This window comes from Dryobates pubescens, chromosome Z (genome assembly GCF_014839835.1).
Source record: "Dryobates pubescens isolate bDryPub1 chromosome Z, bDryPub1.pri, whole genome shotgun sequence".
Classification (NCBI taxonomy): domain Eukaryota; kingdom Metazoa; phylum Chordata; class Aves; order Piciformes; family Picidae; genus Dryobates; species Dryobates pubescens.
Genome location: NC_071657.1, coordinates 138,044,498 through 138,068,684, shown reverse-complemented (window position 1 = coordinate 138,068,684; position 24,187 = coordinate 138,044,498). Strand labels below are relative to the sequence as shown.

Here is a 24,187-nt window from a genome sequence, read left to right as displayed (position 1 = left end):
CCTGCATTTCTGTCTGTATCTGTGGATCCAAACCATCTCAGGCTGTCAGGAGAGAGGAAATCATACAATTACTGAATGGTCTGGGTTGGAAGTGACCTCCAAAGGTCATCTAGTCCACCCCCTCTGCAGTCAGCAGGGATATCCTCTGCTACATCAGGGTCCCAGAGCCCTGGAGCAGGCTGCCCAGAGAGGTTGTAGAGTCTCCACCTCTGGAGCCTTTCCAGCCCTGTCAGGATGTGTTCCTGTGTGACCTGTGCTGGATTCTCTGCTCCTGCTCTGGCAGGGTGGGGGTTGGGCTGGAAGATCTCCAGAGGTCCCTTCCAACCCCTAACACCCTCTGATCCTGTGATCCTCTAGAGCCAGACAAGATACAAAGCCTTCACTGTCGGCCCCAGACGTCCACTGCCATCGCGTGCTCCTGGACTCCTCCGGACTCTGACTTCGATGGCTACAGCGTGGAGTGCAAGAAGATGGACACTCGTGAGGTGGAGTTCTCTAAAAGGATAGACAAAGACAAATCCCTGCTGAACATCATGACCCTGGTGCCCCACAAGCGCTACCTGGTGTCCATCAAGGTGCACTCTGCGGACATGAGCAGCGAGGTGGTGGAGGACAGCACCATCACCATGATCGACCGTAAGTGCAGGGCAGAGCTGCAGCCTGCTGCAGGCAGCCAGCGCCTGCCATGGTCAGGCAGCAGAGGCAGTTCTCAACTCCACAAGGCCATGAGGCTGATGAAGGGCCTGGAGCACTGCCTGATGAGGAGAGGCTGAGAGCCCTGGGGGTGGTTAGTCTGGAGAGGAGAAGGCTGAGAGGGATCTGATCAATGTCTATCAATAGCTGAGGGCTGGGGGTCAAGAGGGAGGGGACAGGCTCTGCTCAGCTGCACCCTGTGGTAGGACAAAGGGTAATGGACATAAACTCCAGCACAGGAGGTTCCACCTCAACATGAGGAGGAACTTCTCCACTGTGAGGGTGCCAGAGCCCTGGAGCAGGTTGCCCAGAGAGGTTGTGGAGTCTCCTTCTCTGGAGCCTTCCCAGCCCTGTCTGGATGTGTTCCTGTGTGACCTGTGCTGGATTCTATGCTCCTGCTCTGGCAGGGGAGCATTGGACTGGAAGATCCTGAGGTCCCTTCGAACCCCTAACATCCTGGGATCCAGGATTGCAAAGAGGATAGATTCAGAGATTTGAGTCCAGTCAGCTGACCTTTATTACAAATTTGTTACTAATTGTGGCCTTCCAGTATCTGCAGGGGGCTACAAGAGAGCTGGGGAGGGACTTGTGAGGCTGTCAGGGGGTGACAGGACTGGGGGGCATAGAGCAAAACTAGAAATGGGTAGATTCAGATTGGATGTTAGGAAGAAGTTCATCCCCATGAGGGTGGTGAGAGCCTGGCACAGGCTGCCCAGGGAGGTGGTGGAAGCCTCATCCCTGGAGGTGTTTGCAGCCAGGCTGGATGTGGCTGTGAGCAACCTGCTGTAGTGTGAGGTGTCCCTGGCCATGGCAGGGGGGTTGGAACTGGCTGCTCCTTGAGGTCCCTTCCAAGCCTGACAATTCTATGATTCTATGATAAATTGCATTTTCCTTACTAGGTCTAAGCCACAGCAAATGCATAGGTAATGCTTTCTCTTGTTTTGTATTTCCCTCTGATTACTCAGGTCCCCCCCAGCCACCTCCAGACATAAGAGTGAACAAAAAAGAGGTGCTGATTACCAAGTCCTCCATCAACTTCACTTTTAACTGCAGCTGGTTTAGTGATACCAATGGAGCTGTGAAGTACTTCACTGTGGTGGTGAGAGAGGCTGATGGTAAGTGTCATGATTTAATACCATTCTTCCTGTTCCCTATAGGAGTTGCATGAGGAGGCTCACCCCTATTTACTCCACAGCAAAGGAGCTTCTTCTCATCTCTTCATAGATCTGCTCCTCCCTAGCCTGGGGATTTAGGAACTGAGTCTCCTCAGTAACCACCTCAGAGCTCAGCCAGAGCAGTTGGTACATAACTCTCATACATGGTGTGGTAGGTCCAGGCTGGACCTTTAAAACTTTCCACTGAGCTTGAACAGAAAGTGGTAGGATGTAAATAAATCACTCTTGGGTGTAAAAAGGAGCAGGGAAGTCATTGTGCCCTGGACTCAACACTGCTTAGGCCACACCTTGATCCTGTGTCCAGTTCTGGGCCCCTCAATTCAAGAAGGACATTGAGAGATTTGAAGGTGTCCAGAGAAGGGCAGTGAGGCTGGGGAGGGGTCTGGAGCACAGCCCTGTGAGGAGAGGCTGAGGGAGCTGGGGTTGCTTAGCATGGAGAAGAGGAGGCTCAGGGAAGACCTTCTTGGTCTCTCCAACTCCCTGAAGGGAGGTTGTAGCCAGGTGGGGGTTGGTCTCTTCTCCCAGGCAAGCAGCACCAGAACAAGAGGACACAGTCTCAAGTTGTGCCAGGGGAAGTTTAGGCTGGAGGTGAGGAGAAAGTTCTTCCCAGCAAGAGAGATTGGCCCTTGGGATGTGCTGCCCAGGGAGGTGGTGGAGTCCCCATCCCTGGAGGTGTTCAAGAGGGGACTGGATGTGGCACTTGGAGCCATGGTTTAGTTGTCAGGAGGTGTTGGGTGAGAGGTTGGACTTGATGATCTCTGAGGTCTTTTCCAACCTTATTGATTCTGTGACTGGCTTCCAGCTGGGCTGGGCTGGCAAAGTAGTGTTGGAGGGGGGCAATTTTCAACCCACCACATGCGTTCAGAGAATCTCCCCAGTGGCAGACTTATGTTGGATGCCATTGGCAGCAGACACAGAATAAACTGCCTTGGTGTGTGTGCACAAGTCTCAAAAGGCAGTTGAAATGCTGGGTGGCAACTCATTTGGGGGGCCTCAGTTGGCCTTGCTGAGAGGGCAAAGGAAGCATCCCCCAGGGGGTGTTTGTTTACTGTAGAAAATGACTTTGCAGGCAGCGCTGTGAAACAGAACAGAAATTGCCCTTGGAGCATGCATGTAAAGCTCCCTGTGCAGCTGACCTAGATGTGGCAGAACACATTGATGGCCCAACAGCTATACCTTGTTCTCAGAAGTGCCTTCATTTACTGGCATGCCAGGATATGTGCACAGAATACTGAATTAACCAGGCTGGGCAAGACCCTTGGAGATCATCCTAAGTCCAACCTATCACCCAGCACCATCTCAGCAACTCCACCATGGCACCGAGTGCCTCATCCAGGCTCTTCTTAAAGACTTCTTCGTTTTAGAGACTAATTTTTAAAGACTTATTTCATTTGGAAAGGCTTTCATTTTATTTTCAAAGGCTTCTCTCATTTTTAAAGACTTTTCAAAGGCTTCTTTTATTTTCAGAGCCTTACAACTGCAGAGACTCCTATTTGTAAATACTTGTTTGATTTGTAAAAGCTTCTGTTATTTTTAAAGACACTCCTTTTAATTTTGAAGACTTTTGTGACCCCTGACAACGTTTCTTAATCTCTTTGTCCATCAGCCCTTAGGAAAGAGGAAAAAAAAAGGCAGAGATAATGTTTCCCCTGTCTGCTCTGCCATGTTTGTGCAGGCTGGAAAGCTCTTTGAGAAAGCCATGTAGAGAGCCAGGAGGTCTTCCCTCAGCCCCCTCTCTTTCCCACTAACCATCCCCAGCTCCTTCAGTTGCTCCCCATCAGATTTCTTCTCCAGGCCCTTCCCAGCTTCCTTGCCCTCCTCTGCCCTGGCTCCAGCACCTCCACATCTCTCTTGTCCTGAGGTGCCCCAAACTGGACCCAGCACTGGAGGTGTGGCCTGCCCAGAGCTGAGTGCCAGGGGACAATCCCCTCCCTGCTGCTGCTGGACACAGCATTGCTGACCCCAGCCAGGAGGCCTTTGGCTTTCGTGGCCCCCTGGGCACACTGCTGGCTGCTGTTCAGTTTTGAGCAAGGTTGGTAGCAGAAACAAGGTACCACTGTAGCTCTGCATTCAGCAAGGATCCTGTGCAGCTTCCCAAAACATGCTGGAAAGCTGGGTAAGAGTAAGGTGTGTCAACAGCTGGAGCCTGTAAGCTGCATCACATTATGGGCTGTGCTGTGCAAACCTTCTGCCTTTCTCTGCTGTAGGTAGTGAAGGACCAAAGCCTGATGAGCAGCACCCATTGCCTTCCTACCTGGAGTACAAGCACAACGACTCTGTGCGCATCTACCAGACAAACTATTTTGCCAGCAGATGTACTGAGAGCCCTGACAGGGACTATAAAAGCTTTGACATTAACCTGGGAGGAGAAATGGACAACCTGGGAGGACGGTGTGATCCGGAGCAGCAAAGATTCTGTGATGGACCTCTAAAGCCTCGGACTGCCTACAGGTTAGAGCCCTGTTGGAGCTGTGCTCTGTCACACTGTTAGGCCTGGTGCTGTCTGGCTGCCTGACACACTTAGAATCACAGAATTGTCAGGGTTGGAAGGGACCTCAAGGAGCAGCCAGGTCCAAGCCCCCTGCCATGGGCAGGGACACCTCACACTACAGCAGGTTGCTCACAGCCACATCCAGCCTGGCTGCAAACACCTCCAGGGATGAGGCTGCCACCACCTCCCTGGGCAACCTGTGCCAGGCTCTCACCACCCTCATGGGGAACAACTTCTTCCTAACATCCAATCTGACTCTACCCATTTCTAGTTTTACTCCATCCCCCCAGTCCTATCCCTCCCTGACACCCTCAAAAGTCCCTCCCCAGCTTTCTTGTAGCCCCCTTCAGATACTGGAAGGCCACAATTAGGTCTCCTTGGAGCCTTCTCTTCTCCAGAGTGCACAACCCCATCTCCCTTAGTCTGTCCTCACAGCAGAGCAGCTCCAGCCCTCTGCTCATCCTCGTGGCCCTTCTCTGGACACCTTCCAGCACCTCCAGATCCTTCCTGTAACAGAGGCTCCAGAACTGGACACAGGGCTCCATCTGTGGTCTCAGATACTGGAAGGCCACAATGAAGTCTCCTTGGAGCCTTCTCTTCTCCAGACTGAACAGCCCCAACTCCCTCAGTCTGCCTCCCTTAAGCTCCTGTGGATGTGTAACTGGGTTGTACAATGTTCTTGGGGTTTGGCTGTGGATTTATAAAAGCTGTATCCATGCCCCTGTCCCACAGATAGGAACCAGGCCTTCACTAGTGTGGGATTTACATGATCAATTCTGCACTAAGTGCTGTGCTGGGAACAGGTTTGTCTGTTTCCCTCAGCTTGGTAAGAAGCTGTCCTATAGCTGCTAAACCTTTCTTTGAAAAGACTCCAAGTCAGAAGAGTGCTTAACAGGAGAAGGCAAGGATGCTTCACTCTGTCTCTTTGGCACCTTTACCCCACACCAGTGCTTTGGAACAAGGTAGAAGAACTTGGAGGCTGTCTCAACCTGCATCTCCATCCCCATGCTCCAGAGTCACCAAGTGACTGCTGCCCTACCACAGCCTGCTCTCATTGGGGCAGGTTTTGCAGAGATTCAGTCAGGGGAATGCCCAAGTTTCCAGGAGAACCAAGAGGACTGTGGCATTTCTCCTTTAGTATACTCCACTCAGCCATGGGAAGGGAGAACAGAGAATCATAGAACAGTCCAGGCCAGAAGGGATCTCCAAAGGTCATCCAGCCCAACCTCCCTGAAGTCAGCAGGGACATCCCCAACTAGATCAGGTTGCCCAGAGCCCTGTCCAGCCTCACCTTGAATATCTCCAGGGAAGGAGCCTCAGCTACCTCCCTGGGCAACCTGTTCCAATGTTCCACCACCCTCATGGTAAAGAACTTGTTCCTAACATCCAATCTCAATCTGCACTGCTCTAGTTTGAAGCCATTGCCCCTGGTCCTGTCCCTGCAGGCCTTTGCAAACAGCCTCTCTCCATCCTTCACGTAAGCACCTCTTTAAGGTGCTACCTGTGACCAATGACAAGCATTTCTGAGTCCCCTCCTTGCTGCATCCTCTGTTGGTCCTGCTCTCAGGCATGATCAGGCTGTGTGTGCCAGCAGCCAGACCCCCATCTGTCACCTCTGCCTGGGTACCTCAGAGCCCTTCACCTCTACTGGCTGAGCTTTCCCAGCTGTCCCAGCCTTCAGTAAGAAGTGTCTGTGGTCACAGGCTCACAGGATCATAGAATCATAGAGTCAACAAGGTTGGAAAAGATCTCAAAGATCATCAAGTCCAACCTGTCACCCAAGATCTGATGGCTACTAGACCATGGCACCAAGTGCCACGTGTGTGGATGTTAGGGGTTGGAAGAGACCTCTGAAGATCTTCCATCCCAACCCCCTGCCAGAGCAGGACCATAGAACCCAGCACAGGTCACACAGGAGCACATCCAGACAGGGCTGGAAAGGCTCCAGAGAAGGAGACTCCACAACCTCTCTGGGCAGCCTGCTCCAGGGCTCTGAGCCTGTCAGCAGAAAGCTTTCCTTCTCTCTAAGGAGCAAATGAGTTCTTACTTTTCTGCTGTTGCTGCTGAACATCTGCTGAGCTCTCCCTATAATGGTACTGGGTTGTTTTTCTAGGATCAGCATCAGAGCTTTTACCCAGCTCTTCAGTGAGGACCCAAAGGAGCTCCCTAAACCGCTCTTTGCCGACACCTTCTTCTCCTTACCCATCACGACGGAGGCAGGTTAGTTCCAGCACGTGGTTGTATCTTGTGCCTCTGAAGGCTCTGGTATCTGGAACTAGTTGCAAAGTCTGCAGCAAAACCAAGATTGTTGTGCCTGAAGGCTGCTCCAAAACAGGGCTGGAGCCATGGCTTTGCCCAGCCTTAGTTTGAAAATCCAGAGGGCTGCTTGGTGGAGCTGCTGACGGTAGAGGAAAAGGTGAAGGCTCAGGGCAGCTGTCCCCAAGAAAGCTTTCCCAATGCAAGGGAAGCAAACTCCCCCAGAGTGAGGCTGTGCTTGCTTTTGCTGTAGCTGGGGGTGACAGGAAATGTTTGCAAAGTAAGTATGGACAGAAAAGCAGGGCCAGGTTTTAACTACATGTTTCAATGCCTTGGAGTGAACCATTTATTTAGCTTTGTAGTATAATATCCCCTGCAGTTTGTGGTTTCTTTGGTTGTTCATGCATTTCCCCACTCTTCTGTTTCTAGAGCCTCTCTTTGGAGTTATTGAAGGTGTGAGTGCTGGCTTGTTCCTGATTGTGATGTTAGTGGCTGTTACTGCCTTATTTGTCTGCAGACAGAAAGTGAGGTAAGTTGAGTCCCTTCCTCAGGCTCTCTTATTGAAGTCAGGTCAAATGATGTTAATTTATTTACAGCTCAGCTGTAAAGTTGGAGGAGTGCACTGAAGTAGTCAGCAGAAATATCCATGGCTCTGTACACACTAATTGTAGAACTAATCTTGGAATGACAGGATTGTCAGGGTTGGAAGGTCACCCAGTCTGACCTCCCCCCAGTCAGCAGGGACATCCCCAATGAGATCAGGCTGCCCAGGGCCCTATCAAACCTCACCTTGAATATCTCCAGGGATGGGGCCCCAACCACCTCCCTGGGCAACCTCTTCCAGTGTTCCACCGCCCTCATGGTGCAGAACTTGTTCCTAACATCCAATCTAAATCTGCTCTGCTCTAGTTTGAAGCCATTGCCCCTGGTCCTGTCCCTGCAGGCCTTTGCAAGCAGTCTCTCTCCATCCTTCTTGTAGCCCCCTTCAGGTACTGCCAGGCTGCTATTAGGTCACCTTGGAGCCTCTTCTTCTCCAGGCTGAACACCCCCAGCTCCCTCAGCCTCTCCTTGTAGCAGAGCTGCTCCAAACCCCTGAGCATCTTCATGTCTCTCCTCTGGACCTGCTCCATCAGGTCCATGTCTTTCCTATATTGAGGGTTCCAGACCTGCACACAGTGCTCCAGGTGAGGTCTCTCCAGAGCAGAGCACAGTGGCAGAATCACCTCTGTGGATCTGCTGGCAACACTTCTTTGGATGCAGCCCAGGATGTGATTTGCCTTCTGTGCTGCAAGCTCACACTGCCTGCTCCTGTCCAGCTTCTCACAGTCTGTTCTTCATGGCCAGAGCCACAAATCAAAACAGACTTTGAAAAATTCCTTCTGTTTCCCCAACATGAGTTATGTTATGGCAGCTCTTCCTATCACCAGAACATCACCAGCTGAGGGAGCTGGGGTTGCTTAGCCTGGGGAAGAGGAGGCTCAGGGGAGACCTTCTTGCTCTCTCCAACTCCCTGAAGGGAGGTTGTAGCCAGGTGGGGGTTGGTCTCTTCTCCCAGGCAAGCAGCACCAGAACAAGAGGACACAGTCTCAAGCTGTGCCAGGGGAGGTTTAGGCTGGAGGTGAGGAGAAAGTTCTTCCCAGCAAGAGAGATTGGCCATTGGGATGTGCTGCCCAGGGAGGTGGTGGAGTCCCCATCCCTGGAGGTGTTCAAAAAGGGATTGGATGTGGCACTTGGAGCCATGGTTTAGTTGTCAGGAGGTGTTAGGTATTAGGCAATAGGTTGGACTTGATGATCTCTGAGGTCTTTTCCAGCCTGGCTGATTCTGTGATTGCAAACCAGAGCATTTTCCTCTCTTCCCTTCCAGCAGTGGCCACGAGAGACCTACGGCAAGGCTGAGCATCCGCAGGGACAGGCCGCTGGCAGTGCATCTGAACTTGGGGCAGAAAGGGTAACACCAAAAGCTTTGTCTTTTAAGAGCAGTGTTTTAAGCTGGGCTCATGGATGAACTGCCCCATCTGATCAAGTGATTTTCTCTTTCTCTTTTTCTTTTCCTTTCAAAACTCTCTCTAGGAACCGGAAAACATCCAGGTAAAACAGAAACAACAAATGCAGACCTTACCAAAGGTTTCTTGATAGCCAACTTGTCCAGGTTCTGACTCTGACTCATCCTGTGCTTTTCTTCCTCCTGTTGAATGTTGCAGTCCCATCAAAGTCACTCATTTTGAAGCACACTTCACCAAGCTGCAAGCAGATTCCAACTACCTCCTGTCCAAGGAGTATGAGGTGGGATCCTAAGCAAGGCAGAGGGCTGCAGGCAGGGGTGGGCTGCCTGAGTGGAGGGGTTAGTGCATGAGAAAGGCCTGCAGCTCTTTGTCTTATTCACACCAATTCAGATAAGTTTGAGAGTCTCACCTGAGCTCCACTTCACAGGCTCAAAGGATGTTAGGGGTTGTAAAGGACCTCTGGAGAGCTTCCAGTCCAACCCCCTGCCAGAGCAGGAGCATAGAATCCAGCACAGGTCACACAGGAACACATCCAGACAGGGCTGCAAAGGCTCCAGAGAAGGAGACTCCACAACCTCTCTGGGCAGCCTGCTCCAGGGCTCTGGCACCCCAACAGTGAAGAAGTTCCTCCTCATGTTGAGATGGAACCTCCTGTGCTGGAGTTCATATCCATTGCCCCTTGTCCTATCCCAGGGTGCAACTGAGCAGAGCCTGTCCTCCCCATCCTGATCCCCAGCTCTCAGAAGCATTTATTAGATCCTCTCTCAGTTTTCTCCTCCCCAGACTAAACAGCCCCAGGGCTCTCAGCCTCTCCTCCCCAGGCAGTGCTGCAGTCCCTTCAGCATCCTTGTAGCCCTCCCTTGGACTCTCTCCAGTGCTCTTGTCCTGGTGCAGAAGCAGCTCTTCATTTGGCATAGCCTCTTCTGACTGGCAGGCTCTGCCTGCTGCCTCTCTGGCTGAGGTCAGGAGGCAGCTCATTAGTGTGGCCTATTTGTGTGGCCCATCTCTCTGATGACTGTGGAAAGCACCTGCAAGCCTTGTGCTTGCCTTAAACCTCCATCATTAGCTATTTCATTTCACTTTGGGGTTTTTTTTCCCCAGCCCACCCCGTTCTGTGCCCATGACCTTTGAGAGGTGACAGCACTGTGTCTCCCTGTGTCCTCATGCCCTTTTCCCTCTGTTTTTTCCAGGACTTGAAAGATGTGGGTCGAAACCAGACGTGTGACATAGCACTTCTGCCAGAGAACAGAGGGAAGAATCGATACAATAACATATTGCCCTGTGAGTGCTGGCTCTGGCTGTGGCAGCACTGCTTCACACCACCTATTTGTCACTCTTTTTTTGAACTTTTTAACCTTTCCCAGCAAGCCTAGTGGAAAAGAGTGCAGCCAATCCCCTCCCTCCTTCCTGTCAGAGATGAAATACCTCTGCTAGCTCAGGTTCTGGTGCTGGGAGGCAGATGATGCATGGCCCTGGATGGCTTCCCACACATCAGTAATTTCATTTCACACTGGAGGGGCAATGGCTAGGATTCAGTCTGGAGAGGAAAAGCTGCAGCTATTAGGGGCATTCAGTCACTGCTGATCACAAGGGGAGCAGAATCATAGAATCAATAAGGTTGGAAAAGACCTCAGAGATCATCAAGTCCAACCTGTCACCCAGCACCTCCTGACTAACTAAACCATGGCTCAAAGTGCCACACCCAGTCCCTTTTTGAACACCTCCAGAGATGGTGACTCCACCACCTCCCTGGGCAGCACATTCCCATGGCCAATCTCTCTTGCTGGCAAGAACTTTCTCCTCACCTCCAGCCTAAACCTCCCCTGGCACAGCTTGAGACTGTGTCCTCTTGTTCTGGTGCTGGTTGCCTGGGAGAAGAGACCAACCCCCACCTGGCTCCAACCTCCCTTCAGGGAGTTGGAGAGAGCAAGAAGGTCTCCCCTGAGCCTCCTCTTCTGCAGGCTAAGCAACCCCAGCTCCCTCAGCCTCTCCTCACAGGGCTGTGCTCCACAGCCCCCCCAGCCTTTTTGCCCTTCTCTGGACACCTTCAAGTCTCTCAAGTGTCCTTCTTAAGTTGAAGAGCCCAGAACTGGACACAGGACTCAAGGTGTAGCCTAACCAGTGCTGAGCACAGGGCAGAATGACCTCCCTGCTCCTGCTGGCCACACTGTTCCTGATGCAGGCCAGGATGCCCTTGGCCTTCTTGGCCACCTGGGCACAGGGAGGTTGTTTACATGCAGAGGGTCTTCCATTTGGGGCTTTTTGACAGCCTTGCCAGGTCTTTATTCTTTAGAGGATACAGCAATGTGGAGCTACAGTGGTTCTGCATGGTAAGGATCACAGGTTCACAGGGTGTTAGGGGTTGGAAAGGACCTCTGCAGAGCTTCCAGTCCAACCCCCTGCCAGATTAGGACCATAGAATCCAGGACAGGTCACACAGGAACACATCCAGACAGGGCTGGGAAGGCTCCAGAGAAGGAGACTCCACAACCTCTCTGGGCAGCCTGCTCCAGGGCTCTCTCACCCTCACTGCAAAGAAGTTTCTCCTCATGTTGAGCTGAAACCTTCTCTGGTCAAGTTTGTCTCCATTGCTCCTTGGCTTATTGCTGTGCACCACCCACAAGAGCTTGGCCCCCTCCACTTGACCCCCAGCCCTCAGCTATTGAGAGACATTGATCAGATCCCTCTCAGCCTTCTCTTCTCCAGACTCAACAGCCCCAGGGCTCTCAGTCTCTCTTCCCAGGGGAGATGCTCAAGTCCCCTAAGCATCCTCCTGGCTCTCCCTTGGCCTCTCTCCAGCAGGTCTCTGTCTCTCTTCAACTGGGGAGCCCAGCACTGGACCCAGGATTGCAGGAGTGGTCTCAGCAGGGCAGAGCAGAGGGGGAGCAGAACCTCCCCAGCCCTCCTGGCCACACTTTGCTTGCTGCACACATATCTTGATGCAGGTGTTAGCTTGAAATCCCTGCTGCCCACTGGAGCACCAGTGCTCTTTCTGGGGCAGTGCTGTTCTGCTCTCCAGTGCAGCACACTGCTGGCAGGATCCCAGGAGGATGCTGTTGGGACTCTTTTGCTGGCATAAGAACTCTTATGCAACTCAGCAGAGGAGCTTTGGGCTGTGCACTGCTTTCTTCTCACCTGCCCATATCCTAGTCTTTGGAAGACTCCAGAGCACTTACAGATGGAAGAGACAGTACAAATAGAAACTGTTAGCCATCTACTTTAGCCCTCCACATAAAATCTGTGTGGTGATGCTGCCAGCCCTTTAGCAAATGCATTCCTGTAAAGGGGAGAGGCACTGAAAATCAAGAGCCAGCCATAAACCTCTTGTCATCAATTCCTTTCTAGATGATACATCAAGAGTGAAGCTCTCCAATGTGGATGATGACCCTTGCTCAGACTACATTAATGCAAGCTACATCCCAGTAAGTGACTCAGGGGTGGTATTTTAAAGTCCTCCCTCCAGTGGCAATTTGCCCTTCCTCTAAAGCTGGAGTATAAAGCTGGATGATTAAGGCTCCACTCCCCCTTCATTTATTCACTCCAGCTAAAAGTCTTAGGACTCATTTCGTGGGTGTGTTGAAAGGCTGTGTCTGACTGCCAGTAAGTTAAGTGTGAGTGATTTACCCAGCACTTAAGGACACTGCCGTGGATGGCTGCAGTTATGTAAGATAAGAGGTCTAATTGGCCAAGGACACGGTTTTAAAGGTCACTGCTTTTATGCAGTGTCCACAACCACTGCAGGTGGCATCCTCACCGTGGAGCTGGAGCTCATCCTGACAGTGCTGGCACCTTGCAGGGTAGTGAAACTGGCTGGGATTAAAATAATGCCCTTTGCCAGAGAGTTCTGATTGACAGAGGCAGTGGCTTAGGCAAGCCAGATACCAAGCCAAAACTCAGCTAGTTTTGTTAAAACAGTAAATAAACCAAAAAACCCCAGCCCTGGTCGATCCCCAATTGCCTGAGGCTGTGTTGAACACAATGGAACAATGAGAAGCTTTGGCTGCCACAATAGGAACAGTATTTAGATACACTGCAGCAGCCTCTTCCTTCCCCTTGCTCCAACCAGCCTGCAGCTCCCAGGTCCAAGGCAACAACTTAGCTCTAAAGCTCTTGTCCCAGCAAGGGCATTGTTGCTGCAGAGCCCTGGCTACCATCCCATGGCTCTTTCATAGAGTCATAGGCTTGGAAGGGACCTCAAGGCTCAGCCAGTTCCAACCCCCCTGCCATGGGCAGGGACACCTCACACTGCAGCAGGTTGCCCAGAGCCAGATCCAGCCTGGCCTTCAAAACCTCCAGGGATGAGGCTTCCACCACCTCCCTGGGCAACCTGTGCCAGGCTCTCACCACCCTCATGGGGAACAACTTCTTCCTAACAGCCAATCTCAATCTACCCATTTCTAGTTTTGCTCCATGCCCCCCCAGTCCTATCCCTCCCTGACAGCCTCAAAAGTCCCTCCCCAGCTTTCTTGTAGCCTCCTTCAGATCCTGGAAGGCCACAATAATGTTTCCTCAGAGCCTTCTCCTCTCCAGCCTGCACAACCCCAACTCCCTCAGTCTGTCCTCACAGCAGAGCAGCTCCAGCCCTCTGCTCATCCTCATGGCCCTTCTCTGGACACCTTCCAGCACCTCCAGATCCTTCCTGGAACAGAGGCTCCAGAACTGGCCCCAGAGCTGCAGCTGTGGTCTCAGCAGAGTGGAGCAGAGGGGCAGAATCCCCTCCCTGGCCCTGCTGGCCACACTTCTCTTGCTGCAGCCCAGGCTCTGCTTGGCTCTCTGGGCTGCAAGTGCTCACTGCTGGCTCCTGTTCAGCTTCTCCTCCCCCCAGCACCTCCAGGTCCTTTTCTTGAGGGCTGCTCTCCAGCCAGTCCCTGCCCAGCCTGGATCAGTTGCTGAGGAGATGTTTTTCCTGCCTTTCTGGATACTAATCAAGTTCTCTTCACCTGCAGGGCAATAATTTCCGCAGGGAATACATAGCGACTCAGGGCCCTTTGCCTGGCACCAAAGATGAGTTCTGGAAGATGGCATGGGAGCAGAATGTCCATAATGTTGTCATGGTAACCCAGTGTGTGGAGAAGGGCAGGGTAAGCAGTGACTCTGCTTTCTTGTTAATGACTCTTGATGCTTTTTATTTGCACTGCATTTATACCAAAGGCCAAACTCGTGGAGATCACAGCTTGGAAGGGACCTCAGGAGATCTTCCAGTCCACCCCCTGCCAGAGCAGGACCATGGAATCCAGCACAGGTCACACAGGAACACATCCAGACAGGGCTGGAAAGGCTTCAGAGCAGGAGACTCCACAACCTCTCTGGGCAGCCTGCTCCAGGGCTCTGGCACCCTTACAGTAAAGTTCTTCCTCATGCTGAGATGGAACCTCCTGTGCTGGAGCTGACATCCATTGCCCATTGTCCTATCCCAGGGCACAGTGAGCAGAGGCTGTCCCTGTCCCTTCCTTCCTGACCCCCAGCCCTTAGATATTTACAGACATTGATCAGATCCCCTCTCAGTCTTCTCCAGATTAAACAGCCCCAGGGCTCTCAAAGGTCTTTTCCAACCTGGTTCATTCCATTCCATTCCATTCCATTCCATTCCATTCCATTCCATTCCATTCCATTCCATTCCATTCCATTCCATTCCATTCTATTCTCCTATCCTATCCTATCCTATCCTATCCTATCCTATCCTATCCTATCCTATCCTATCCTATCCTCTCCTCTCCTCTCCTCTCAGCCTCTCCTCCCCAGGCAGTGCTGCAGTCCCTTCAGCATCCTGGTAGCCCTCCCTTGGACTCTCTCCAGTACTTAGCCACAGCAAAGAAACGCAGCCAAGGTCAGCAACAGCCAAGCAAAAGCTACCAGCTGGTACCTGCTAGAGCAGAGAGCCAAAAAAGAGAGCAAAATAGTTTATACAACCACCTTTATGTTGGTTATCAGACCCATGAGATCATTTAGAGCTTGGCATTGTATTCCTTTTCCATCCAGTGGTAATTTATTTACATTCTACCCCTTTCTACTCAGGCCCTGTGGGAAATTTCCAAGGCACCAGCCTGGAACTGCCACAATCTGCTTGCACAGGAGGTCTGAGGTCTGCTTCTGCTGTGGCTGGATGGAGGCTTTACTTGCAGCTGTTACTGACACTGAGTCTGTCTGTTCCTGTGTCCCTGCAGGTGAAGTGTGACCACTACTGGCCCCTTGACCAGGACTCCCTGTACTATGGGGACCTGATTGTGGAGATGCTCTCCGAGTCGGTGCTCCCGGAATGGACCATCCGAGAGTTTAAAATCTGCAGTGTATGTTCCTGTGCTCTCTTCCTTTTATTACTGTTAATTGGCAAGGCTAAATTAGGAGCAGTTCTGCTGCAGCTCCTCTGGGGTGACAGCTGTAGCATCTGCCCTGAAGATGCCTCTTGTGTTGGTCCTGCTGACCCACGCTTCGGTATTCCAACAGGAAGAGCAGCTCGACTCAGCGAGGCTCATTCGACACTTCCACTACACTGTCTGGCCAGACCATGGGGTGCCAGAGACCACCCAGTCCCTCATCCAGTTTGTCAGAACTGTAAGGGACTATATCAACAGGACCCCAGACACAGGACCAACCATAGTGCACTGCAGGTATGGATGGCAGCTAAAGATCAGCGGCACGGATCCTTTGTGCGTGCCCTTGGGAAGGTCCCAGGGGTTCATCGCCATTAGGGCAGCCCAGAACCCAAGAGATAGCTGATCACAGAAGCATTCAGGTTGGGAAAGAGCCTCAGGATCACCAAGGCCAACCCAGAGCCCTGCTCTGCAAGGCTCACCCCTAAACCACAGCCCCAAGCACCACAGCCAAACCCCCTGCAAACACAGCCAGGCTTGGGGACTCCACCACCTCCCTGCCCAGCACATTCCAAGCCCTCACCACTCTTGCCTGAAAAAAAGCTTTCCTGATGTCCAGTCTGAACCTCCCCAGGGGCAGCTTGAGGCCATTCCCTCTTCTTCTGTCACTAATGACCTGGGAGCAGAGACCAGCACCAACCTCTCCACAGCCTCCTTGCAGGGAGCTGTAGAGAGCCAGGAGGTCTCCCCTCAGCCTCCTCTCTTTCCCACTAACCATCCCCAGCTCCTTCAGTAGCTCTCCATCAGATTTCTTCTCCAGGCCCTTCCCAGCTTCCTTGCCCTCCTCTGCCCTGGCTCCAGCACCTCCACATCTCTCTTGTCCTGAGGTGCCCCAAACTGGACCCAGCACTGGAGGTGTGGCCTGCCCAGAGCTGAGTGCCAGGGGACAATCCCCTCCCTGCTGCTGCTGGACACAGCATTGCTGACCCCAGCCAGGAGGCCTTTGGCTTTCTTGGCCCCCTGGGCACACTGCTGGCTCCTCTTCAGCTGCTTGTCCGTGAGCACCCCCAGGTCCCTTTCTGCCAGCAGCTTTCCAGCCACACTGCCCCAGGCCTGTAGTATTGCTTGGGGTCGTTGTGACCCCAGTGCAGGACATGGCCCTTGGCCTTGTTGAAGCTCATCCCATTAATGTTGGCCATGGATCCAATCTATGAGTCCCTCCTGGGCTTAAGCCTGCAGATACTGCAGAGCAGTAGTCCAGAGGCACATGCACTCACTCACAACCTCACCCTGGAGAGGGCCTGAAAGCAATTGTCAGGGATCCACTCTACCTCTGTGGGACCACAGAAGTGCACTGAAGCTGCAGCTGCCTTTGCTTGTGAGACTTTGCATTCTTAAACTGCCCTTGTGCTGCTTTTGTGGCCAGACATCTGAGCCACACAGGGGTGTTCTGCAAAGGTAACACTCACCCAGGCTGAATCTGACTGCATGTGGATGTGGAGACTAGCTTAGCAGATCCATCCTTCCCCATTCTTACTGAGACTCCCTTTTGCTGCTGCCTTCTAATGTTCTTGTGGTGGTGTGCCATCTGACAGCTGTGGGGCTGCCTCAGGATGCACATTGCACACATCTACAGAGCACTGACTCAGCCCTGGAGAGAATCTTGATGCATCTTGATACCTGAATTAATCCAAAGCAGGAAGCAGTGCAGGCAGCAGCAGATATGCCTCTGCCATCACTATCCTTTCCTCCTTCCTATACAAAGACTGGATGGGGTGCTTGGTGCCATGGTTTAGGTGATGAGATGGGGTTGGGTGATAGGTTGGACTGGATGATCTCAGAGGGCTTTTCCAGCCTGGTTAATTCTACTCTGTTCTATCACAGGAGCACAGAATTAACCAGGTTGGAAAAGATCTATGAGAACTTCCAGTCCAACCTATCACCCAACACCATCTCATCAGCTGAACCATGGCACTAAGTGGCATGGCACTCAAACTGCACCAGGGGAAGTTTAGGCTGGAGGTGAGGAGAAAGCTCTTCACAGAGAGAGTTTAGCCATTGGGATGTGCTGCCCAGGGAGGTGGTGGAGTCCCCATCCCTGGAGGTGTTCAAGAAAGGCTTCAATGTGGCACTTGGTGCCATGGTTTAGTAGCCATGAGGTCTTGGGTGACAGCTTGGACTTGATGATCCTTGAGGTCTCTTCCAACCTTGTTGATTCTATGATTCTATGATTCATCCAGCCTCTTTTAAAACACTTCTAGGGATGGGGACTCCACCACCTCCCTGGGCACCACATCCCAAGGGCCAATCTCTCTTGCTGGGAAGAACTTTCTCCTCACCTCCAGACTAAACCTCCCCTGGCACAGCTTGAGACTGTGTCCTCTTGTTCTGGTGCTGCTTGCCTGGGAGAAGAGACCAACCCCCACCTGGCTACAACCTCCCTTCAGGGAGTTGCAGAGAGCAAGAAGGTCTCCCCTGAGCCTCCTCTTCTGCAGGCTAAGCAACCCCAGCTCCCTCAGCCTCTCCTCACAGGGCTGTGCTCCAGACCCCTCCCCAGCTTTGTTGCCCTTCTCTGGACACCTTCCAGCAGCTCAACATCTTTCTTAAATTGAGGAGCCCAGAACTGGACACAGGACTCAAGGTGTGGCCTGACCAGTGCTGAGCACAGGGCAGAATGACTTCCCTGCTCCTGCTGGCCACACTGTTCCTGATGCAGGCCAGGAGGCCATTGGCCACTATGAAGTGGCTATAAAATCCCAGAGCTGCCATTTGAGCAATGAGCTCACTCTGGAGGTCTGAACTTTACTGAAGCATCACATGAACATCACAGCACCAGAACAAGAGGACACAGTCTCAAGCTGTGTCAGGGGAAGATTAGGCTGGAGGTGAGGAGAAAGTTCTTCCCAGCAGGAGAGATTGGCCATTGGGATGTGCTGCCCAGGGAGGTGGTGGAGTCCCCAGCCCTGGAGGTGTTCAGAAAGGGACTGGATGTGGCACTTGAAGCCATGGCTTAGTTGTCAGGAGGTGTTGGGTGACAGGTTGGACTTGATGAGCTCTGAGATCTTTTCCAACCTTATTGATGCTATGATTCTGAGAAGATTGTGAATGCTTTGATCCATCTGCTTTAAGCTCTGCTGGGCTGTCCTGTTTTGCAGTGCTGGTGTTGGCAGGACTGGCACATTCATCGCCCTGGACCGCATCCTGCAGCAGCTGGACTCCAAGGACACTGTGGACATCTATGCAGCAGTGCATGACCTCAGGCTTCACCGGGTTCACATGGTGCAGACAGAGGTGAGGGCTGCAGAGCCTGCAGCACAGCAGCACCAGCTGCAGTATGTAGCAGCCAATCTCTCATCTTAAAGGCTTTCAAAGCACTTTGCAGTCGGTCTGCTGTGAAACATTATGTGGCTATAGTTTAGCTCTGTGAGAATTCACAGGGTCACAGGCTCATAGGAGGCTAGGGGTTGGAAGGGACCTCTGGAGATCTTCCAGTCCAACCCCCTGCCAGAGCAGGAGCATAGAATCCAGCACAGGGCACACAGGAACACATCCAGCTGGGTTTAGAAAGTCCCCAGAGAAGGAGACTCCACAGCCTCTCTGGGCAGCCTGCTCCAGCGCTCTGGGACCCTCACAGTCAAGAAGTTCTTCCTCATGTTGAGGTGGAACCTCTTGTGTTGTAATTTATATCCAGCCCCTTGACCTATCAAAGGGTGCAACTGAACAGAGCCTGTCCCCTACCTCTTGACCCTCAGCCCTCAGGTATTTATAGACATTTGTTAAATCCCCTCTCAGTCTTCTCCTCTCCAGACTAAGCAGCCCCAGGGCTCTCAGCCTCTCCTCCCCAGGCAGTGCTGCAGTCCCTTCAGCATCCTTGGAGCCCTCCCTTGGGCTCTCTCCAGCAGATCCCTGTCCCTCCTGAACTGAGGAGCCCAGAGCTGGATGCAATATTCCAGGCCTGGCCTCACCTGGGCAGAGTTAGAGAGGAAGGAGGATCTGCTGGACACACTCCTCTGAATGCCCCCCAGGATCCCATTGGCCTTCTTGGCCACAGCAGCCAGTCCAAGCCATAAGAAGTAGCTGTGCTTCCCAAGGATTGCTCTTACTGGCACTGCCCCACAGTCACCCCAGCCACTGCTCTGCAGCAGATGATTAACAGCACATTGTTAACTTAGTGCAGTGTCCAGTAAATGAGCTTTGAGTAGAGGTAGGTCCTTCAGGGATGGAAGACAAGCCTAAACCAGACAGAGAGGTCAACACAATAAGGGGAAGGAATGAAGAGCAGAGGAAATGAGATGCACATAATTTTAAAGCTCTAAGCACTGTGACCTTGTGGCTTTGCAGTTCAGTTTTCTTTATTGAGCTGCTGTGACAATTTCATTAATGGCATGGGGAAGGCCATCAGCATTCTCCTGACAACCAGCATGGCCATTTATTCTGGAGGTGCAGACAATGCTGGGGATTTCTTCCTGTGCTTTCAAAACTGCCAGGGAAATCACATCAGGCTTAGAGCAGCTAAAGGTCTGTGCTGGTTAATGCTGGGGGGAAACTTCAGCCCACCACAAGGTCCTGCAGCTGGGTCAGGGCAATGCCAAGCACTGATACAGGGTGGACAGGGACTGGCTTGAGAGCAGCCCTCAAGAAAAGGACCTCGAGGTGCTGGGGTTTGAGAAGCTCAACAGGAGCCAGCAGTGAGCACTTGCAGCCCAGAGAGCCAAGCAGAGCCTGGGCTGCAGCAAGAGAAGTGTGGCCAGCAGGGCCAGGGAGGGGATTCTGCCCCTCTGCTCCACTCTGCTGAGACCAAAGCTGGAGCTCTGGGGCCAGTTCTGGAGCCTCTGTGCCAGGAAGGATCTGGAGGTGCTGGCAGGTGTCCAGAGAAGGGCCACGAGGAGGAGCAGAGGGCTGGAGCTGCTCTGCTGTGAGGACAGACTGAGGGAGCTGGGGTTGTGCAGGCTGGAGAGGAGAAGCCTCCCAGGAGACCTCACTGTGGCCTTCCAGTATCTGCAGGGGGCTACAAGAAAGCTGGGGAGGGACTTTTGAGGCTGTCAGGGAGTGATAGGACTGGGGGGGATGGAGCAAAACTAGAAATGGGGAGATTGAGATTGGCTGTGAGGAAGAAGTTGTTCCCCATGAGGGTGGTGAGAGCCTGGCACAGGCTGCCCAGGGAGGTGGTGGAAGCCTCATCCCTGGAGGTGTTTGCAGCCAGGCTGGATGTGGCTGTGAGCAACCTGCTGCAGTGTGAGGTGTCCCTGCCCATGGCAGGGGGGTTGGGACTGGCTGAGCCTTGAGGTCCCTTCCAGATGGAGACAGCTCACATGTACTCACCCCACCTGAGCATGCCTGTAGCTTGACCACGAAGCTGTGTCAGCACACAGTCACTGAGCAGCTGTGTTCTCAGCAGGCCTTGCCAGTCTGAGCTGTCAGTTGCCTCTGTAAATGGTTTCATAACTCCTTTGCAGCCAGGCAACTTGGAGCACAAGCAATGCAATCTCTCATCCTGGAGTTTTGTGATGGTTCAAAGTTTGCTATGAGCAGTGAACTGTGAAGTAGTCCTATGCACATCCTGTAAGTGAAGGAGATGTGGAGAGGGGGAAGAAAAGCTACAGCACAGCGAGTTCCACCTCAACATGAGGAGGAACTTCTCCACTGTGAGGGTCCCACAGCCCTGGAGCAGGCTGCCCAGAGAGGTTGTGGAGTCTCCTTCTCTGGAGCCTTCCCAGCCCTGTCTGGAAGTGTTCCTGTGTGACCTGTGCTGGATTCTATGCTCCTGCTCTGGCAGGGGGTTGGACTGGAAGCTCTCCAGAGGTCCTTTCCAACCCCTAACATCCTGTGAGCCTGTGATTGTGAAATGAAACACATGGTGTCCATTTATGTTTAACTAGCAGCACTTCCAGGAACAGGGGATCACAAAGCTTTGCTGCATTGCTAAGGGCAGAAGGAGCCTTAGTTCTAGAAGTGTATTTTCATTCTTTGCACCAGGCCTGATCTTGTGTCAGTGCCCTGGTTTGAGGCCAGGCAGATCCTCTCTTGCCCCTGAGAGGGGCAGAAGAATGACACTCATCACACAGAGGGATTGCAGAAGTGATGGAAAGCTTAAATGGAGAAAGCAATTAGTGTTTTACAGAAGCTGCAAAGCACAGGGACAAAAGAATCCCAAAGCATACAGAGCCCCTTACAGCACACCCAAAAGCCTCCCAGCACTTCCCTTCTGCCCACCTGAGGGTGCACCCAAACCCCCCAGGGCTCTTTCTTCCCCCCACACTGCTAGGCTGGTCTCAGGCTGGCCAGGGCTGAGACTGCCCCAACCCCTTCTCCTCCTGGCATTAGGCCCAGACAGACCTAAGAGGCCTTGAGACACTCCCCCAGCATTACCTGATAGGGAGCATCTCCCATGGGAGCAGAGAGGGAAGAAAGAGGCAGAGAAGGACTTTGCAGATGGGTTTGTAGGGCACAGGATATTATGGGTATGAAACAGGCTGTTGCCTGTGTCCACCTACTGGGTTGGACACTGAGGACACCAGAGATGTAACTTATGTGGCAGGAGCAGGAGGCACCCAGCCTGAACTGCCACAGGGAGTTAGCCTGCAATGGGTTTTGACAGCCCAGAGGATGAAGTTAGAGCATCTCCCAGAGTGACTGCACAGGGATTCTTTTGCAGTGCCAGTATGTGTACCTGCACCAGTGTGTGAGAGACGTCTTAAGGGCCAGGACGCTGCGCAGTGAGCAGGAAAATCCCTTGTTCCCCATCTATGAAAATGTGAATCCAGAGTATCACAGAGGTGAGTGCTGGGAAAGGCTTCTGGTGCTGCTGCCCACTGGCAGTCCAGCTGGGGAGGGGACCTGCACTCTCCCTACCACCAGTGTTCTCTTTCCTGCACCTTCATTTCTTCACTCCTTTGTCACTCTTGGAACTGCATCTTTATCTCCTCCGTTAGTAGTCATCAGAATATCACTTCCTGCTCCTGCCTTCCCTTCCTGCTCCTGCCTTCCCTTCCTGCTCCTGCCTTCCCTTCCTGCTCCTGCCTTCCCTTCCTGTTCCTGCCTTCCCTTCCTGCTCCTGCCTTCCCTTCCTGCTCCTGCCTTCCCTTCCTGCTCCTGCCTTAACCTTCCTGCTCCAGCCTTACCTTCCTGCTCCAGCCTTACCTTCCTGCTCCTGCCTTATCTTCCTGCTCCACCCTTCCCTTCCTGCTCCACCCTTCCCTTCCTGCTCCACCCTTCCCTTCCTGCTCCTGCCTTCCCTTCCTGCTCCACCCTTCCCTTCCTGCTCCTGCCTTCCCTTCCTGCTCCATCCTTCCCTTCCTGCTCCACCCTTCCCTTCCTGCTCCACCCTTCCCTTCCTGCTCCACCCTTCCCTTCCTGCTCCTGCCTTCCCTTCCTGCTCCACCCTTCCCTTCCTGCTCCACCCTTCCCTTCCTGCTCCTGCCTTCCCTTCCTGCTCCAGCCTTCCCTTCCTGCTCCACCCTTCCCTTCCTGCTCCTGCCTTCCCTTCCTGCTCCACCCTTCCCTTCCTGCTCCACCCTTCCCTTCCTGCTCCTGCCTTCCCTTCCTGCTCCTGCCTTCCCTTCCTGCTCCACCCTTCCCTTCCTGCTCCTGCCTTCCCTTCCTGCTCCTGCCTTCCCTTCCTGCTCCACCCTTCCCTTCCTGCTCCTGCCTTCCCTTCCTGCTCCTGCCTTCCCTTCCTGCTCCTGCCTTCCCTTCCTGCTCCTGCCTTCCCTTCCTGCTCCAGCCTTCCCTTCCTGCTCCTGCCTTACCTTCCTGTTCTGCCTTACCTTCCTTATCCTGCCTTCCCTTCCTGCTCCAGCCTTCCCTTCCTGCTCCTGCCTTCCCTTCCTGTTCTGCCTTACCTTCCTTATCCTGCCTTACCTTCCTGCTCCTGCCTTAACCTTCCTGCTGTCCCTGTCTTACATGTCATGATTCCTGTGCTGTTGGGGAACTGAACCTCCTCCCTGTTGTGATATTAGCTTCCTCACCAGTGCTTACACTATCCAAGCACACTGAGGCTGCTGACTGGGCTCCCTGGGCTCTTCTGCTTCTGTTTCTGTCCTGAATCACCTTCATTTGCTGTTGATCATTGTAGGCTGCCTTAGGAGACTTCCCATCTGCCTGGAGTGGATAACACATGTGTCTGGGGTTGTGCTGTCTTCTTTCTCCCCCAGCTCTCCATCCTTGTAGGCTCCTTTTCCTAGCCTGTCTGCTGTCCATTAGCTATAAGCCCAGCTTATAAGCTATAAGTTTCAGCCCTCTGCTCATCCTCGTGGCCCTCCTCTGGACACCTTCCAGCACCTCCAGATCCTTCCTGGCACAGAGGCTCCAGAACTGGCCCCAGAGCTCCAGCTGTGATCTCAGCAGAGTGGAGCAGAGGGGCAGAATCCCCTCCCTGGCCCTGCTGGCCACACTTCTCTTGCTGCAGCCCAGGCTCTGCTTGGCTCTCTGGGCTGCAAGTGCTCACTGCTGGCTCCTGTTGAGCTTCTCCTCCCCCAGCACCCCCAAGTCCTTTTCTTCAGGGCTGCTCTCCAGCCAGTCCCTGCCCAGCCTATATCAGTGCTTGGGATTGCCCTGCCCCAGCTGCAGGACCTTGCCCTTGGTCTTGTTGAACCTCCTGAGGTTGTCCTGGGCTCAGCTCTGCAGCCTGCCCAGGTCCCTCTGGATGGATCCTTCCCTCCAGCTGTCAGCTGCACCACACAGCTTGGTGTCCTCAGCAAACCTGCTGAGGCTGCACTCAGTGCCTCTGGCCATGGCACCAGGATGAAGCCTCCTGGTTTGGTTTGGGTGTCCCTAATCTCCAGTTTTCCTTCTTTTCAGATGCTGTTTATTCAAGGCACTAAAGAATGTTTGCAGCCACCTGCTTTTGTGACCACATTTGTTAACCTGGGGGGGTGGGTTGGGGTCCTTTTGGTTGGTGTCTGTATTTCCTGCACTAGAAAGGTGCCAGACCTTTCTGTTTTGAGACTGTTGTTATAATTTATTGGTCTGGTGATGAGGTTTGTTTTTTTTTTGGCCTTTTGTTTTTTTAAAGAGGATCTCTAATTTAAGTGTAATGGATATTAATGTATATAATTGTATTTTGGCAGCATGTAAATATGTATTTTTTCCCCCCCTTATATGGTTTATATTAATATGAAGCTTCCAATGATACTATTATTATTATTATTAATTATTATTATTATTATTATTTTCTTATCATAGGGTTTGGGGGTTGTTTTTTTTTATGGACTGTTCTAAAGTGTTTTAAATTGTATGGCTAACAGGACTGCTGTGTGT

The 24,187-nt window shown here is 52.7% G+C and overlaps 1 protein-coding gene across 1 annotated transcript in view; it reads left to right on the top strand.

Moving 5' to 3' along the window:
- Window positions 1-23,776, top strand: part of PTPRB (protein tyrosine phosphatase receptor type B) — an 86,120-nt gene extending 62,344 nt beyond the window's left edge. The window contains exons 19-34 of the mRNA XM_054178314.1: window positions 358-636; window positions 1,659-1,808; window positions 4,076-4,319; window positions 6,473-6,579; window positions 7,045-7,144; window positions 8,480-8,563; window positions 8,686-8,703; window positions 8,817-8,898; window positions 9,809-9,899; window positions 11,964-12,040; window positions 13,565-13,699; window positions 14,783-14,905; window positions 15,063-15,226; window positions 18,085-18,220; window positions 21,585-21,705; window positions 23,729-23,776. Coding sequence (XP_054034289.1) covers window positions 358-636; window positions 1,659-1,808; window positions 4,076-4,319; window positions 6,473-6,579; window positions 7,045-7,144; window positions 8,480-8,563; window positions 8,686-8,703; window positions 8,817-8,898; window positions 9,809-9,899; window positions 11,964-12,040; window positions 13,565-13,699; window positions 14,783-14,905; window positions 15,063-15,226; window positions 18,085-18,220; window positions 21,585-21,705; window positions 23,729-23,751 — 1,934 coding nt within the window. The 3' untranslated portion in view covers window positions 23,752-23,776. The remainder of the gene's footprint in view (window positions 1-357; window positions 637-1,658; window positions 1,809-4,075; window positions 4,320-6,472; window positions 6,580-7,044; window positions 7,145-8,479; window positions 8,564-8,685; window positions 8,704-8,816; window positions 8,899-9,808; window positions 9,900-11,963; window positions 12,041-13,564; window positions 13,700-14,782; window positions 14,906-15,062; window positions 15,227-18,084; window positions 18,221-21,584; window positions 21,706-23,728) is intronic.
- The last annotated feature ends 411 nt before the right edge of the window (window positions 23,777-24,187 follow it).